The 18,463-nt window shown below is 35.4% G+C and overlaps 1 protein-coding gene across 3 annotated transcripts in view; it reads right to left on the bottom strand.

The window, feature by feature from the left end:
- Positions 1–11,291, bottom strand: part of LOC103710882 — a 30,535-nt gene extending 19,244 nt beyond the window's left edge. The window contains exons 1-5 of one of the 3 annotated variants that reach the window (XM_008796800.4): positions 10,913–11,291; positions 9,079–9,151; positions 5,342–5,407; positions 1,719–1,784; positions 1,542–1,624 (exon numbers count right to left, since the gene is read on the bottom strand). In XM_008796800.4, the coding sequence (XP_008795022.1) occupies positions 1,542–1,624; positions 1,719–1,784; positions 5,342–5,407; positions 9,079–9,151; positions 10,913–11,133 (509 nt within the window). In that variant the 5' untranslated portion in view covers positions 11,134–11,291. Of the gene's footprint in view, positions 1–1,541; positions 1,641–1,718; positions 1,785–5,341; positions 5,408–9,078; positions 9,152–10,912 lie in introns of all 3 variants that reach the window. The other 2 variants (XM_008796802.4, XM_017843753.3) reach the window with 2 other exon arrangements.
- Between the last annotated feature and the right edge of the window lie 7,172 nt (positions 11,292–18,463).

Below are 18,463 nucleotides of genomic sequence, written 5' to 3' on the forward strand. Positions count from 1 at the left end.
CCCTATGTCAGAAGAACTCCCCCAACCTAGGAGGTCCTCTCTCTCCCTCCTAGAGTAGATCAATATGGGAATGTAGTAGATGAAGATGCCTCTTAGCTCTAATAATATTAAGTTCAGAAACATAAGTTAAAATAAAGACCATGCAGATTAAGCTTGATTTAACTTAATATGGGGTCTACTATAGAAAACGGTTTTAGTTGAGAAGGCTCAATAGATTGAATAGATTTTTAGATTGGTTGTCAACCAGACGACAAGAGCTTGCATGACATAAGCTTGCCATGAAACGTTTATAGCCAATTGGCAGACAAGGAGGAGTGCCTAATTTGTACACATGTAATTTAAGTGTATGCAAGCCATAAGCAATCTTCCAAAATCTAACTAGCAAGGAAGGTCGAACCGACCTAAGCTGGGCAGTTCAGGCCATGCCAAACCGAACCGGTCAAGAACTAGAATGGTTCAGGTGGTCGGATTGGTTCGGCCCTTTCAAGCCTCCCATGCCCCCCCCCCCCCAATGCCCTACAAGGCCCTCTCCCTATCTCTCTCCCTCCTATGTTGTCTTCGTTGCTTGGTTGCTGCCACTAGCATGGCGTACACCGTGAACAGAAGAGTCAGAGGGGGTGTGATGTCAACCTTCTGCCAAATCTACTTTCACCTCAAAGCAGAGTTGCTTAAGGATCCCGCCTTCAACTTCACTAATGCGGTTGTAGATGGCCTCGCCGACAAGGTAGATGCCAAAAGCAACAAGAGCGATGCCGAGGCTAAAGAGGGCATGGCACATTTGGTTGTCGACTATTGAGTGCTTCCTCCACTCGTCCCTAGGTCAGAAGAACTCCCCAAACCTAGGAGGATCCTCTCTCTCCCTCCTTTCCTCTCTCCCTCCCTCCCTCTCCCCTTTCATCTCCCTGATTCAGTACATCCTGGAACAGCACAGTACAAACCCATACCGTCCCATGCCAATTGTCGATCGATATGTGCCTCAGTATCGGTTTGACGAACTTGGCCCCCCTAAACCTGGAAAATCTACATGAAGGAGAAGATGATAGCTTTTGATATCAAAAGCAGAGTTCATCTCAAAGGTAAAAGTAAGCCAAATAGAAATAAAAGCTGCTTTAGACTAAGATTGAAGTAAGGAAAAAACTTAAATTAAGGTGTGAGGTGGCTGCAGACTCGGTGAAAAGCCTTAGTTGTGTGTAATTCACACTCAATTACAACACTGTGCAAGGCTTCCTAGGCATGGAACTTTGTGAGTTGAAAACCTATTCCATTATAAGGCATATGGACTGGTTTCATTGCAATGCTCGTTTTTAGGGTAAAAATATCAACTTGTGTGAACATACAGATGTAGCTAACAAGGTTTATGAATGTCATGGTGCAGTGGACAAGGCAGTTCTCGGTACTAAGTAATCATGCAGCACACTAGAAGAAAAAAACGACCATCAGTATTTTCACAACTCAAAAATGCATAAAAAACAATTTTTTTTTATTTCACATCATAATATAAACAAAAGGGGCTCTACATAGGCCAAGATAAAAGTTCATACCTAGACATAACAATGGATATAGTGTCTAGAGCGTTAATTACATCAGTGGTGGCAGTCTCTGGCATACAAAAGCTGCTGCATAGCTACGTGCCAAAAATTCTGTAATTAGAAAGACTGACTTAAAGGCCAGAACCAAAAAATTTAGTATAGTTGTGTTGTGTTGGGACAATTTTGAACCTCGTTCGCCATGCTGAGAAGTTCTTCAGAATCCGAAGACTGAAACCATCTTTTCTTACAAGCATTCTGAAAGGTAGACCGCATGATTAGAAGCATGGCAAGAGTTAAACAGACCGGTGATACGTGACATAGTGGCTAATAAGAAACTTAAAAAGGGAGACTCTGAGATCAAGACCCAAAGAACGGATATAATACATAAAATAGAAAGTTCAGAAAAATAGGATCATTAGAAGATAAAACAGAAGTTCATCAATACGAAAATATCGCACATGTGATATTTCTGAGGTTCAAAGCAACAGAAAATTAGGTGGAGATAAGTACTGTTGTTGCTCAAAATTCCTGAAGAAAGAAAATAGTCTTACAAGTTACAATAGTATCTGTAATTTTACCAAACAGAAGAATTGAACTCCTTACCTAGCAATTTAGAAAAATGTAATATCTGATTGTGAAATGCTAAACAAAACCATCCATTTAACTGCAAAATTCCTTTTACCGATCAACATCAAACATTTTTTTAATGTAAATTTTTTTATACTGATACCATCAAGCATTTCTGAAGTTCCATTCAAAACAGACCTGTTTTGGCCTCATTGAAACAATATTCACGTAAACAGAGCTCATACAATTATTACTTCAGACTGAAAAGGCAGCAATATCATTCCATTCAGTAATGTGTTGGAAAGAAAACAATGATGATCAGAGTAATATAGGAAGCACATACCAGAAATTAAATAGAAACATTAAGACAGTACAAAATTTTACCTAAGACATCCAAAAAGAACTTGCAGCGTCTTGGAAACCACTACCGGGAAAAGTAAATACAAAGCAATCAAGTATCCAGGCTCAACAGAAATGACTCAGAAAGCTCAAGGTGGTTAAGACCACGAATCTAAAAGCCCACAAAAGTTTCTGTTTATAACTTGAGTTGAGCAATAATAATGGTTTAACTCCCTATCAAGTTAGTCTGCCTCAAATTTGCTTACCTTAATGGCCTTCTCATAAGGCCAATGTTTGAACAAAGCTATTTGGAGGTGGTTACCGCTAAAAGGAAATGATTGACTAAGAGATGTCAAATAAGGATCACAAATTTTCTCAGAGGGCTTTCCTCCTAGAAGATTTTAATAGCCAAAATGCATCAAACAGAAATTTCTTAGTGAAAGGTGATAAATTTAAATTGCAGTAAAGTCAGTTCAAATTAGAAATTAGTTAATGTACATTTGGATGAGTGATAAATCCTGTAGCCACCCCACCCCACCCCAACACACACACAAATATATATATATATATATATATATATATATATATATATATATATATATATTATTTGTGACTGGACAGTCTTATATGACTTTTGAGTGTAGCAAATCGAGTGATATATTGCTCTAGACAATGAGAAGATTGATACTTCTTGCTTTTTCACATAAGGCACTATTCGCTTCCATCATGATGAAAATGAATAGAAGGTGATAGTGCTAACAGGAATACTATAGGTGAGAAATACATACATTGTTGCATAACATGGACATCAACCTATTTTTACTTAGTTGTCTTTTAACCAATGCACTAGAGGCCCTAAAAATGATCATGATGCCCAAAGGACATGGGGCTCCACTTCATAACATATCTTTGTGATAGTAAAGAACCCTCCCCAAACCCTGTAGTGGCAGGAGCCTCGTACACTAGGATGCCCTTTTTCATGATTGTAAAGGATAGAGCTAGGGCTTATTATGTAACAAGCATGGCAAGCATCTTGAATCTGGAGCTCTCCCCTAAGGCATAAATGCTATTAAGGCCTAGAATTGATTGACTTCAAATGAGCTAGTGTCTACTTATCCAATCACAAATATTAACATTGAATGTGCACCCACATATCTCAGATCACCATTTAAGTTATTCTATACCTAATGATCAGCCCTATGCCTCATTTAGCACCATGAAGGAAATTCAATACCCTGCTTGCACATCTAATGCTGCATACAACTTAAAAATCAAGAACCACCTGTCTTCAATGGATACATGGGGACTTACAACATTGAACCTCCTACAGTGCATGAGCCATGAAAACAATACCATAAGTGGCATCTCTAGATCATACAGAAGCTAGCGTGAAATTACAACTACATATCACAACACAGAACTTCAACCTGTGCTAGCATGACAATTATCATACTACTTGGCATTTTGGCAATAAAGAAGGTATGCTGTCATCGTAACTTTAGTGTTTGTACATTAATTTGATATTTTGATGCTGTTGTCCTCATGTTTTTCCCATTTTATCAGCAAATCTTCATACCATTATAAAAGGCTTGTGCTTTCTACCTTAAGGTTTAAGTTCTTAAGAATTAATTTGCTTTTTCCATCAAGCACAACTACACATTTTTTTAATAAGAAACACTAACATTATGGTTGAACTTGGTTCAAGGAAAAGCGGCATAGGGATAGTTATTCCTCGTACTCCTTTTCTTCTTTGGCTGAAATTTCTCATTCTCGGCTGGAATAACTGTACGACGAGGACTGAGGGTATCAATGACTTAGAAAAAGAGGCAGGTACAAAAAAGACAATACCACAGAAATAACATGCTTGTTTTTAAATTGGCTAAAAATTCTCATTCCTGGCTGGAATAACTCCAGGGCTGAGGGTATTAATGGCTATTAAAAAAGAAGCAGTGCAAAAGGAAAAGAGCTTTATTCCAGAACAATGCACCCCTTTAAATTGTTATTCCAGGAATAAGCAAGTTTGACTAGAATAGTGATCCATCCCTTATTCCTATTTTTTTGAACTCATTTGACAGGAACAGGTTTTATTCCGACCTCACTCCTGAACCAAGCACAATCCACTTGTGCTTATGGCATATTTTATTGATAAAAGCATGCTCACTCTATCTGATTTAGGATGAATAAAGGTCATTTGAATGTTCAAAATATGCCAGTTTATCATTATAATGCAATCTAAAGGGAGTAGTAATTAAAGATAAGAAAAGGTATTCTTGCTTTGAGCTGATGCATAACAGCACAAAAACAAATGATCAATTTAGGAAGGAATCTACAAAAGATGCCACAAATCAATCAACAATTTTGCTATATCCAGATGCTCATCTTATGTACTTAGGCCTCTCTATTGCACTGTATTATTACGTTTATAAGTTAAATTTCTTAATAACTACTAGAACTCTTCAGCTATAATTAATTCTAACTATTTATTAATTTTCTTTCAAGAATTAGATTCACTACCTCACCACTTTTAGCCTTCATGTCGAGAAGCTAGATGATTTAATTAGAGTTCTGAAAAAACCTTTTACAGGATACCCATCATAGCAACTCCCCACCAACTGATGAATGATTTGAACCCTAAGACATAAATTGTGGGTCTTATTTGAATTGTGATCAAAGAAAAAAAAGCTACAGATGCAAAAGGTTGCAGATATTTACTTAAATTATTGCTTAAATTGTTATCAAAAAACAGCAGTTACGAAGTTGTTATGACACAAAATTTATTTAAATTGAAGGAGAGCCAGACATGTCACAAACAACAGTATTACTTTTCTATGTTCACTGCCTTTCATGTTTCATCATGCCCACATTACTGTGAAAGTATAAATTATGCCCTGCATAAGAGAAATTACCTTGGCAGAAATCATTAGCATTGTTATGGCAGATTGAAGTGATGAATCATTCCTACGCTGATATGCCTATTTAAATTGAGAATCAAAATAATAAAACGGTAAGAGTTAGAGCAAAAAGAAAAGTTGACCTGCAAATAATAGAAGCAGAGAAAGAAAACAAGGAAAAAATGCACCAAAGTGAAATTTTCTATATGTGAAGTTGCTTCTAGTTATATGAATTGAAGTATCTTGAATTATGCAGATTACAAAAACCAACATATCTTCAGCAGGATAGGAGAGGAAGGTTGGATCAACTAAGCATATCCAACTACAACAACACATTCACTCTTTCCAACGACTTCATCAGGTACTCCATGTCAAAATGTCATGCAAGGGAACAAAATATGACATGTAATTAATCTTTTAAAAGAAACTGATGTGATATGAATGCACCTTCTAGAAACAAATGTATAAATCTAAAAAACAAAGACATGACCATATTTAACTATTTGGTACCTCATACTTGGGGAAAAGTGATAAGAGCGGCAAATATTATGGGTCAAGGCATAATATACACAAAACTCAAAAGCAACAAAAAAAGGAACAAAATGCATATAGTACCTGGATCTTTACAACATAGTTTAAATTCACCTGCAATTCCACAGATGCACACCCTTTCCATCCTAGAGCTACATATCAACTATCAATACCATGTAATACTAGAAATTGATGATACATGGCAATAAGAATCAAATATAGTTGATAATTCTAAAAACCAAAATATATAAATTGTTGCATTGCTTTTTAAAAAACAGGCTATTTTTCAATATGTGGTCCAGTGCTATAAGTAAAAGTATAGTATACTGGTTCTACTAATGCATATCATAACAATTCATTGCTGCAAGGATGTATGCTATTATACCTTTTTTTCACAAAAAAAAAAAAAAAAAAACAAGCATGAATTTCAGCAGCTGTCAACAATGCCTATCTATTATCAGAGAGATGTCCAAAATAGTCCATATTACGGGCAGAAGTGTTCCCTTAGTGCACATTCATGTATATTGTCAAACAAATAGCAGCACTATGCATCTTTTGACGTCAGGTCTTGCCACATTGTCGCAATGGAACAATAAGATGGTGGTGTGGAACAGTACCACCAAAAATCATCCTATCTTCATAGCTTCAGCACATTCATTAAGAGAGCTTTCAATCTATCACCAACCTTCAATTTTTTTCAAGTTACATAGCACATTTACAAGTAGCACCATCTTATTTTTTAAAGGTAAAAATATACCAACTAAACAGCAGATTCAGGCCAGAGGCATGGGGAGGTGCTCCTAGAAGAAATTACGAAATTGGAGTGACACAAAAAATAGTTTAGACGTACTGATCATAATTTTATAAGATAATAAACATCAATTTATCTGGTTTTCTTTATATAAGTAAATTTGGTGATTACATATATTATATATGGACGAAAAAAAGCTACCACTATGACTACGATCAAATGAAACTTAGATTTAATAAAACTATTATAGAGGCATGAGCAACCACAGGTTTAGAAACAAATAATTAGAGACTGATCAAAAATCCAGATGAAACCAATAGAACAATGTGAAGGACAACATGCAATAAAACACAAGTATAACAAAGGTAGCTAAACAACATGACATGTTTTATCTCACACTTACACTAACATGACCTTGCAATATTTTTGTTTGGACAGAGCTTTACTGAACAATAAGATGGCAGTTTCAGTAGAAGCTTTACAGACCGATGCCTCTTGATTTTTTTGGATGTAGTGCAGCCAAATTAGCAATAGAGATGTTTGATATCCATGGTGGTAAATAATAAAAAACCAAGCACAGAAGCAGGAATAGATAAGTAGCAACATCCAAATCAAAAATTACAAATACTAAGGGGGTGCCATATGATGGTGATATAATTCTTCCAAGGAATATCATACACGTGCATGCGTGCGGGCACAAAAGGATGGCTTAAAAATGAACCAGTAGAGAGTGTCTAGCCTGCAATTCGTTGGAAATATTGTTGAGTTTAATTGTGAATTCCAGATATTTGATAAAAAAGACATGTGGTTCTCCTAATAAGCACTTATTAAGCCAAAGTAAATTTCCTTACGTATGGCAAAAAGCATAGATTTTGTGCATCGTTCCTCTTATTTTAGTTATAGGTCATTGTATAGGATAATATGCAATATCTAAAGAATGAAGAATCACCAAGAGAAACAACTGAATTATAAATGCATGCCCCTAATCATCAAAAGACCTTGTTTAGGAGGATAAGTGGTACATGACCACTTCAGAGAGTAGCTATCATCATCTACCGGGAGGATAACATCCCTATACGGTATAAATCACCTCTTTAGCAGCTCAATGATAAGAGTTTGTGCATTAAATACATGTTTTATTATTATAAACATTCTCCTTATCCACAAGGAACAAAAAGTGCATGTATTAAGATGGCACATTAGCATACTTGTAGAACTACCAAGTATATACTAGAAATTGGAGGCATCAGTGGAGTAAAATAGACTTCAATCCATGCTTGAAAGACTATGAAAAGCTACCCAAGCCATATGCCAATAAACTAATAGATTACTTTGCCTTGTCACAAGATTAATCCACCTTGCATTCTTCCCAAACAACAAGAAAAGAATATCATTTACTTCTTTTCTAACAAACCATCACATAGCAAGGCAATCAAACAACTGTATCTGTTTTTCCTTCCTAGTAGAACAAATTTTATATATCAAGAACTAACTTATTCATGTTCTCATGTGTAGACACTCTATAAATCATATCAAGTGATTTCCTTCTGGACCTCACAGATAGTAGGTGTTACCCTTCAAACACCAAAGACACTAAGTGATTTCCTACAATTAATAGAAAAGACAAACATGTTTTAAGACTGTTTCTTCCTCTACAAGACCAAATATTATAGGATTTCCAAAGTCTATCTCTTAAAGCTACATTTTGGCTTCATTGCCCTGATATTCCGCAAATCATAGTCTCTTAATATGTTATGTAACTCCTTGTTGGATACAACTACAAGAATCTAATAATATTATACAATCTCATAATTTATCCTTTTAACAATTTAAAATACCTCATGCCTTAAATATTGTGAAGATTAGACAAGGCAAGTATATCAAAGATACTTCTATCTCAGTGAAGTTAGAAAGTAACACTAAGAACTTCACATAGAATACGTTAAGCTTTTGTTTATTTTGAATAAAGTGGATTATCATGTTATCTTGCTAAGGCCACAATATTTCACAGAATAATCTTATCCATACAGCTGTTGTAGTTAAGATAAATCTATGAGTTCATTATATGGATATTATCTTCAATTAAATAATAATGAAATGTGTATTATATCTTTCTGTGATATACTAGGTAGGCTGCATGGCAAATAGAAACAATTCATGCAAGATATCACAGCTGTAAAATAATATTCCCTTAACCATCTCATGTTATCCAGGTGGCATTTAAATCATTCTTTACAGCATAAATTATTTAAAACAAAAGCAGCTTTCAGAAATAATTTTAACATTATTATATCCAAGGATGCTGCATCTACTCAACAATAAGAAAATTAACATTAAATAATTCCAGTAATGTACACAAAATGCTTGCAAAAGCAAAGTTTTTAGAAAAAGTAATATCCTTTAAGGAGAAAGTGTGTTTAAACAGTAAAATTTTCCCTGAAGGACTGAAATAAACTTTGAGTAAATTTACCTGTTTTATTAGTGGAGGCAGACGATGGGCTATTCCAGGAATATCATTGCTTGAGAGTGCATAATCAATGCCTCTGCATTTATCAGGAATATGTAATAAAGAAGAATTCCTATGATCAGCATGACTTCTTATTAGCATGTAAAATATAATTATTCTGGCATATTGACCTTACATTTCTTTCAACGTAAAAGAACAAACATTAAAAATATATACAAAAGAATTATGCTGTATTGATGAACATAAACATGTTAGAAGTCAGCTTACAAGAAAAAGTAGAACATGAACACCACAAAGGACCAAAAGTATAATGAGACCTATATATAGAAACCCACTATAAGCATGAGAAAAGAAAAAGAGCATGAGAAGGGAGCGCTAAAAAACATGCACGAACAACAATACGACTTTTAATACGTATTTCCCTTTTAAATGATCCATAGAAAAAAATTATTGCAGAAATCCACAATAGGCAGGAATTAACACCAAATTGACAATATAACCATGTAATTGAATAGTCAAAATAAACCAGCAGAGTCTTTTGCCCATAGTTATTGATTACATAATCTAATTCTTAGATAAAACGCAAGCTGGCTGTATATAAATTAATAGTCATTAGAAGTACATAAGCATCAATTTCAATACCAATATGTGCTGCAAATGAAATTACAAACATAATGTTTTTCTGATCAGTTTCAAATGGGGCTATGTTAAAATATATGTTCGTACAAGATTTAAGGCACCTTTTTCTCATTTGGTCTTTCCTTTCCCTCTCTTTATTAATGCTACTTAAGCCTTCTCCAAGATGTGCTCAAACCAAAACTAGACTAAGGTCTGAACAAACCCATATTTAACTAAGGACGGAACAAATTCCAAGATCTAATGGCTGAATATTTGCCCTTCTTGAGGGATTTTTTTTTTTCAAATTGCAGTTGCAAATTATAGTGTGCAGTCAGAAATTTGACAAAGGCATTAATTTCTGGATGACATTAATGTATCTTCTGGTCTTTTAGTGATATATTAAAATTCTTTAATGCCCTGCAAGTTTGTACCTCCTGGATAATGTATTGATTTAGAAATTTATTTTTGGACTATAGGTGCACATATCTAAATATATGTATATATATGTATGTGTGTGTGTGTATACATACATACATACGTATATATGTATGTATGAAGACACATTGATGTCATGCGGCCGATAAAACAAGTTATTTTGGTGAACGAAATTATATTCTTTTGTCATTAATAGACCTTTTTCTATTAATCATGTTGTTGCCCTCTTGGCAAATTTCTTGCGTGTGGTGATACATCTTGATCTCTGCCTTTAAAATACCTACTATTTGTACGAGGACCAGCATCAATCATTATCTGAGCAAAAAAAGAAAGGAATCTAAACAGGAGTTCTACTAATTTCTTGAATGTGGCAATAAATCTTGATGTCCGCCCTTAAAATGCTTCCTATTTTTAGGATGACCAAGCATCAATCATTATCTGAGCAAAAAAGACAAGGAATTTAAACAGAAAGAAACCATGATCACTCAAGAATCAACAGAACTTACAAGACCGCAAAAGATTTACAGCAACTTCATTCAAGAAAATAACGATCGCAATCATCATTGGCTCAAACAGTAGACAATACCGAGAATCCAATTCAAACGAGGCATATCACCTCAAGATTCAGAACCCCTTAGCAGTCATGTTATATTTCTTGGTTTTTTAACCATCTTGCTTGCCAAGAATCATTAAAGGGATACCAAGAAAACAGTAGCGTATCGCAAAAAGAATTGGAAAAGAAGAAAGGGCAAGCACGGCAAAAAACCAACAGTGACGACAGTACCTGGCGAGGGCAAAGTAGAGGCGGAAGAGCTCGAACGGGGTCACACGGATAGCTCCATTGATGTACAAGGCGAGGCGCTTCACGACGGCCTCGAGGCGGACGGCGTTGGCTTCCACCGCCGTGGCCACCGGCATCTGAGAGGCCACGGGCACCGCCGCCGCGGGACGCTGGGAGGGAGGAGGGGGAGGAGCCGGAGGCTGAGGAACAGCACTCGCCATCATCCCTCCTTGCTCTCTTCTCCTCTCGCTCTCTTACTCTTCTTGGCTCTCTTCTCTTCTCGGGAGTCGGAGGGGTTGGTAGAAGGAGTCGGAGAAGGGTTTCCCCGTCACGGCCAGGTCGAAGAGAAACGGTTGGAAATAAAAAGAAAGAGGAGATGGTTATAAACAGGGAAGGCCCTTGGCTTTTATTTATCGCCCGGTTCGGTCCTCAGACGTCGACCCACCGTTTCTTTTACCATTTGGTACAGCGGAGGATGCCAACGAACATGAGAGGCAGCCCACAGTATCAGCTTGGATCAGAACAGCCAATTTCAGCATGGAAAAATTTAAGCCAGCCTCCAAACCATGACTTGGGTGTCTATAAATTCAAAATTTAGAAATCTAGAAGGCCTTCTGCCCCTCTTTGTCTGTTATACAGCCACTTCAACTGGGTTCTCAGATCGATTTGAGGCCACGCTGACCCAGTAATTTTGGTTGTTAGGGTTAATAAAAGGTAAGGTTATAGTAGGTGAGAGTGATTAGAAGAATGCAATACCCTCCAGCTTAATTAACTAGTATAACCATAGTAAAGGTAAAATACAAAACTATATATTCTAAAGACAAATATCATTTTCTTGCGAGACGCACCAAACCCTAACGAATCGAATCAAACCCTAACAACTTGCATTAACTTTGAGATAAGTGCCTTGGACATTTTAAATCCCTATTAACTTGCAAAATTGTCTCATTCGCAGCATTCATTGCACATAGCTCTCGTGAATTGCTTTAACTTTCATGAGTGCTTTGAACCTTTTTTTTATCTCTATTAGCTAGCAAATATTGTCCCATTAGCGCCTTCGGTTGTTTTAGCTAACAAATTTTGTCTCACTACCAGTATCGGTTGTTCGAGTTGACAGACTCACTAGCAGCACTTGTTTTTTTAGCTTGCAAGTGTCGTTTCATTCATAGCATTGGCTATTTCAATGGCCAACATTGCCTTGTTCACACAGTCCATTATTTTGGCTATCAAATATTCTCATGTTATTGCCATCCATTACTTTAGCTAAGCAGGTAGTACATATTATCTCGTTTGCAATGTTAGACATTTTACCTAACAAACAAAATTTTATCCATACGATCAATCTTAAAGATATAATGTAATATAACTAGATCATTATATTTTTTAAAAAATATTCTATAATTAATGATTTTCTAAACCAGTTCAAAAATATTGGCCCGCTATCCTTAAGCATGAGGGACTTAAGAAAGTCTAACTAATGAGCACGAAAACTCCTTTCTTGGAATCTTAAATCCATTTAATGAGAAGCGGAGTTGCAACTTATGCAAGTAGGTTTAAATTAATGACTAAGTCCTACCCACTATCTAAACTAGATGATTAAGGGCTAAGTTATACCTAAATTCTAAATCGACAGTCCAACCCATAAGGCAACCCAACTCAACATTTTTTTGAGAAATTAGAGGCTACAGTATCTCCGTAATTTTGGCTATTAGGGTTGATAAGAGGTAAAGTTGCATTAGGAAAAATGTGAGTGCTGCGATTAAGGAAATTTAATACGTAAAACCATGATAGGAAAAAATATAAAAATGAATTTTAAGTAAACATTCATCATTCTCTTGCGAGGCATATCAAATGCTTGCGAATCATATTAACTTTTAGATAAGTATGTTGGACGTTTAATATCTCTATTAGCTTGCAAACATTGTCTAATTCGCAGCGTCTGTTATACTAAAGTTTAGTAAATTGCATTAACTCTCACATAACTGTCTTGGACATTTCGCCTACAAACTAATAAATTTTGTCCCATTCGCAATGTCAGTCGTTCCAGCTAGCAATTACTACCTCACTATCGACACTGGTTGTTTAACTTAATAGGTATTGACTCACTTATAGCACTTGTTGTTTTAGCTAGTAAATATTATTTCATTTGGAGTATTGATTATTTTAGCCGGCAGCCTCATTCACAGCGTTTGTTGTTTTAGCTATCAAATATCCTCCCATTTATAGCATCAATTGTTAGCTAAACAAATATGGTCTCACTTGCCATATCAGTTATTTTAGCTAGCAAATTTTGTCCCATCCATATAGTCGATTATGAAGATCATGATGCAGCCAATTTCAGTATGGAAAAATTTAAGCCAACCTCCAAGCTATAACTTGGATGTCTATAAATTCAAAATTTAGAAATCTAGGAGGCCCTTCTACCCCTCTTTGTTTGTTGTACAGCCACTTCAACTAGGTTTTGAGATCGATTTGAGGCCATGCTGACCCAGTAATTTTGGTTGTTAGGGTTAATAAAAGGTAAGGTTATAGTAGGTGAGAGTGATTAGAAGAATGCAATGCCCTCCAACTTAATTAACTAATATAACCATAGTAAAGGTAAAGTACAAAACTATATATTCTAAAGACAAATATCATTTTCTTGCGAGACGCACCAAACCCTAACGAATCGGTTCAAACCCTAACAAGTTGCATTAACTTTGAGATAAGTGTCTTGGACATTTTATATCCCTATTAACTTGCAAAATTGTCTCATTCGTAGCATTCGTTGCAGATAGCTCTCGTGAATTGCTTTAACTTTCATGAGTGCTTTGAACATTTTTTTTATCTCTATTAGCTAGCAAATATTGTCCCATTAGCACCTTCGGTTGTTTTAGCTAACAAATTTTGTCTCACTACCAGTATCGGTTGTTCGAGTTGACAGACTCACTAGCAGCACTCATTTTTTTAGCTTACAAGTGTCATTTCATTCATAGCATTGGCTATTTCAATGGCCAACATTGCCTTGTTCACACAGTCCATTATTTTGGCTATCAAATATTCTCATGTTATTGCCATCCATTACTTTAGCTAAGCAAGTAGTACATATTATCTCGTTTGCAATGTCAGACATTTTACCTAACAAACAAAATTTTATCCATACGATCAATCTTAAAGATATAATGTAATATAACTAAATCATTATATTTTAAAAAAAATATTCTATAATTAATGATTTTCTAAACCAGTTCAAAAATATTGGCCCGCTATCCTTAAGCATGAGGGACTTAAGAAAGTCTAACTAATGAGCACGAAAACTCCTTTCTTGGAATCTTAAATCCATTTAATGAGAAGCGGAGTTGCAACTTATGCAAGTAGGTTTAAATTAATGACTAAGTCCTACCCACTATCTAAACTAGATGATTAAGGGCTAAGTTATACCTAAATTCTAAATTGACAGTCCAACCCATAAGGCAACCCAACTCAACATTTTTTTGAAAAATTAGAGGCTACAGTATCTCCGTAATTTTGGCTATTAGGGTTGATAAGAGGTAAAGTTGCATTAGGAAAAATGTGAGTGCTGCGATTAAGGAAATTTAATACGTAAAACCATGATAGGAAAAAATATAAAAATGAATTTTAAGTAAACATTCATCATTCTCTTGCAAGGCATATCAAATGCTTGCGAATCATATTAACTTTTAGATAAGTATGTTGGACGTTTTATATCTCTATTAGCTTGCAAACATTGTCTAATTCGCAGCGTCTGTTACACTAAAGTTTAGTAAATTGCATTAACTCTCACATAACTGTCTTGGACATTTCGCCTACAAACTAATAAGTTTTGTCCCATTCGCAATGTCAGTCGTTCTAGCTAGCAATTACTACCTCACTATCAACACTGGTTGTTTAACTTAATAGGTATTGACTCACTTATAGCACTTGTTGTTTTAGCTAGTAAATATTATTTCATTTGGAGTATTGATTATTTTAGCCGGCAGCCTCATTCACAGCGTTTGTTGTTTTAGCTATCAAATATCCTCCCATTTATAGCATCAATTGTTAGCTAAACAAATATGGTCTCACTTGCCATATCAGTTATTTTAGCTAGCAAATTTTGTCCCATCCATATAGTCGATTATGAAGATCATGATGCAGCCAATTTCAGTATGGAAAAATTTAAGCCAACCTCCAAGCTATAACTTGGATGTCTATAAATTCAAAATTTAGAAATCTAGGAGGCCCTTCTACCCCTCTTTGTTTGTTGTACAGCCACTTCAACTAGGTTTTGAGATCGATTTGAGGCCATGCTGACCCAGTAATTTTGGTTGTTAGGGTTAATAAAAGGTAAGGTTATAGTAGGTGAGAGTGATTAGAAGAATGCAATGCCCTCCAACTTAATTAACTAATATAACCATAGTAAAGGTAAAGTACAAAACTATATATTCTAAAGACAAATATCATTTTCTTGCGAGACGCACCAAACCCTAACGAATCGGTTCAAACCCTAACAAGTTGCATTAACTTTGAGATAAGTGTCTTGGACATTTTATATCCCTATTAACTTGCAAAATTGTCTCATTCGTAGCATTCGTTGCAGATAGCTCTCGTGAATTGCTTTAACTTTCATGAGTGCTTTGAACATTTTTTTTATCTCTATTAGCTAGCAAATATTGTCCCATTAGCACCTTCGGTTGTTTTAGCTAACAAATTTTGTCTCACTACCAGTATCGGTTGTTCGAGTTGACAGACTCACTAGCAGCACTCATTTTTTTAGCTTACAAGTGTCATTTCATTCATAGCATTGGCTATTTCAATGGCCAACATTGCCTTGTTCACACAGTCCATTATTTTGGCTATCAAATATTCTCATGTTATTGCCATCCATTACTTTAGCTAAGCAAGTAGTACATATTATCTCGTTTGCAATGTCAGACATTTTACCTAACAAACAAAATTTTATCCATACATTCAATCTTAAAGATATAATGTAATATAACTAAATCATTATATTTTAAAAAAAATATTCTATAATTAATGATTTTCTAAACCAGTTCAAAAATATTGGCCCGCTATCCTTAAGCATGAGGGACTTAAGAAAGTCTAACTAACGAGCACGAAAACTCCTTTCTTGGAATCTTGAATCCATTTAATGAGAAGCGGAGTTGCAACCTATGCAAGTAGGTTTAAATTAATGACTAAGTCCTACCCACCATCTAAACTAGATGATTAAGGGCTAAGTTATACCTAAATTCTAAATCGACAGTCCAACCCATAAGGCAACCCAACTCAAATTTTTTTTGAGAAATTAGAGGCTACACTAACTCGGTAATTTTGGCTATTAGGGTTGATAAGAGGTAAAGTTGCATTAGGAAAAATATGAGTGCTGCGATTAAGGAAATTTAATACGTAAAACCATGATAGGAAAAAATATAAAAATGTATTTTAAGTAAACATTCATCATTCTCTTGCGAGGCACATCAAATGCTTGTGAATCATATTAACTTTTAGATAAGTATGTTGGACATTTTATATCTCTATTAGCTTGCAAACATTGTTCCATTCGTAGCGTCTGTTACACTAAAGTTTAGTAAATTGCATTAACTCTCAGATAATTGTCTTGGATGTTTTCTTCCCCTACAAACTAATAAATTTTGTCCCATTCGCAACCAGCTAGCAACTATTACCTCACTACCGACACCGGTTGTTTAACCTAATAGGTATTGACTCACTTATAGCGCTTGTTGTTTTAGCTAATAAATATTATTTCATTCGGAGTATTGATTGTTTTAGCTAGCAGCCTCATTCACAGTGTTTGTTGTTTTAGCTATCAAATATCCTCCCATTTATAGCATCAATTGTTAGCGAAACAAATATTGTCTCACCTGCCACATCGGTTATTTTAGCTAGCAAATTCTGTCACATCCATATAGTGGATTATGAAGATCATGATGCAATACAACCAAAATTTTATAATTGTTAAAATATTTGAAGATTATTGATTTTGTAAACCTATGCAAAATTATTGGCCTCTCTATCCTTAAGCATGAAAGACTTTAAAAGACTAATTAATGAGTAGGAAAACTCTATTCTTGGTTTCTTAAGAACAAAGTCCTATCCGCTATCTAACTACATAATTAGCAGCTAATTCACATCTAAACTCTAAACTAACAACCCAACCTAAAAGCCAACTCAATACTGCAGTTTTTTTTTTTGTTATTAGGAGGAGCTAATCGCCACCTTCTGTTTTATATGCACCATACCCTTTAAGAGCTGGCTCTGACTAGAATCAGACCCATGACCTCTTGCCCAAGTGGCAAATGCGATACCATTCGAACAAGCAATTCCACAAGTTTAAACATAAAATATTAGTTAGATCAGGTTGGATGAGATTCAAGCGTACCATATTGAGTGGAGTGATATTATCTATTTAAATCCAAATTGTCAAGGATATCTTCACAGAAAAAGGGATACCATGTTTGAGGCTACACCAACTCAATAATCTGGCTATTGGGATTAAATTAATCTAAGATAAGGGTTTTAAGTCGAATGTAATGTGGCACATGCGTTAACTAGCACTGCCATGGTAAGGGAAAAAAAAGAAATTGTACACCAAATACAATCATCATTCTCTCATAAGTTGCATCTAGCCTTCGTGAATTGCATTAACTTTTTTGGTAAGTTTCCGAGACAGTTTTATCTTTTTTGGCCGGCAAATATTGTCCTATGTATACTATCGATATTTTTAGCCTCATTCACAACGTCAATTATTTTAATTGGCAAATGTAGGCTCATTTATATTGTCAGTTGTTTTAGCTGGCAAATATTGTTATTCAGAGTTTTATTATTTTTGTTAGAAAGTATTGCATCATTCACAATATCGTTTGTTTTTGTTGGCAAATATTTTCTTATTTGTAGCATCAATCATTACCTAATGAATATTGTCTCATTCGCATGGTTAGTTATTTTAATCGGTACATATTTTAAAGCTTGCAACGTCATTTGTTTGAATCGACAAATATTGCCTCATCCATACGGTCGAGTTTATTTAAGAATTATAAGGTAATATTGCAAAATTACAAAAGTTCTTCTTTATGCCTGATTATCTTGTAATAATGACTCAACTAGTTTAGAAACATTGACATCTATATCCTTAACCAAAGGCGACACAAAATTCCAAGTAACGAGTAGGGTTGCAAATGGGTCGGGTCGACCCGTGACCCAACCCGACCCGAATTTTAAGATCCGCGGGGCCAGGTCGGGTCCTAAATATGAACCCGTTCTATTTTTTAGGTCGGGTCGGGTCCATCCAATTTTGACCTGGACTCGGATCCAACCTGACCCATTTTTTTGGATCAGTTTTTTACTATTATATAGCAAAACTTTGAATATAAAAATACATAGATCCGGATCCGACTCGATCCGAATGATCCGTCAGGTCAAAATTTGTAGGCATGGACCCGACCCGACCCGATTTTCAACTAGGTCGGGTCTGTGTCTAAAATTAGGACCCAAACAAGAAACTGGGTCGGATCAGGGTCACTCAGGATCCGATCTGACCCGACCTATTTGCAG

The sequence above is a fragment of the Phoenix dactylifera genome, chromosome 8, assembly GCF_009389715.1.
Source record: "Phoenix dactylifera cultivar Barhee BC4 chromosome 8, palm_55x_up_171113_PBpolish2nd_filt_p, whole genome shotgun sequence".
In the NCBI taxonomy this organism is placed as follows: Eukaryota; Viridiplantae; Streptophyta; class Magnoliopsida; order Arecales; family Arecaceae; genus Phoenix; species Phoenix dactylifera.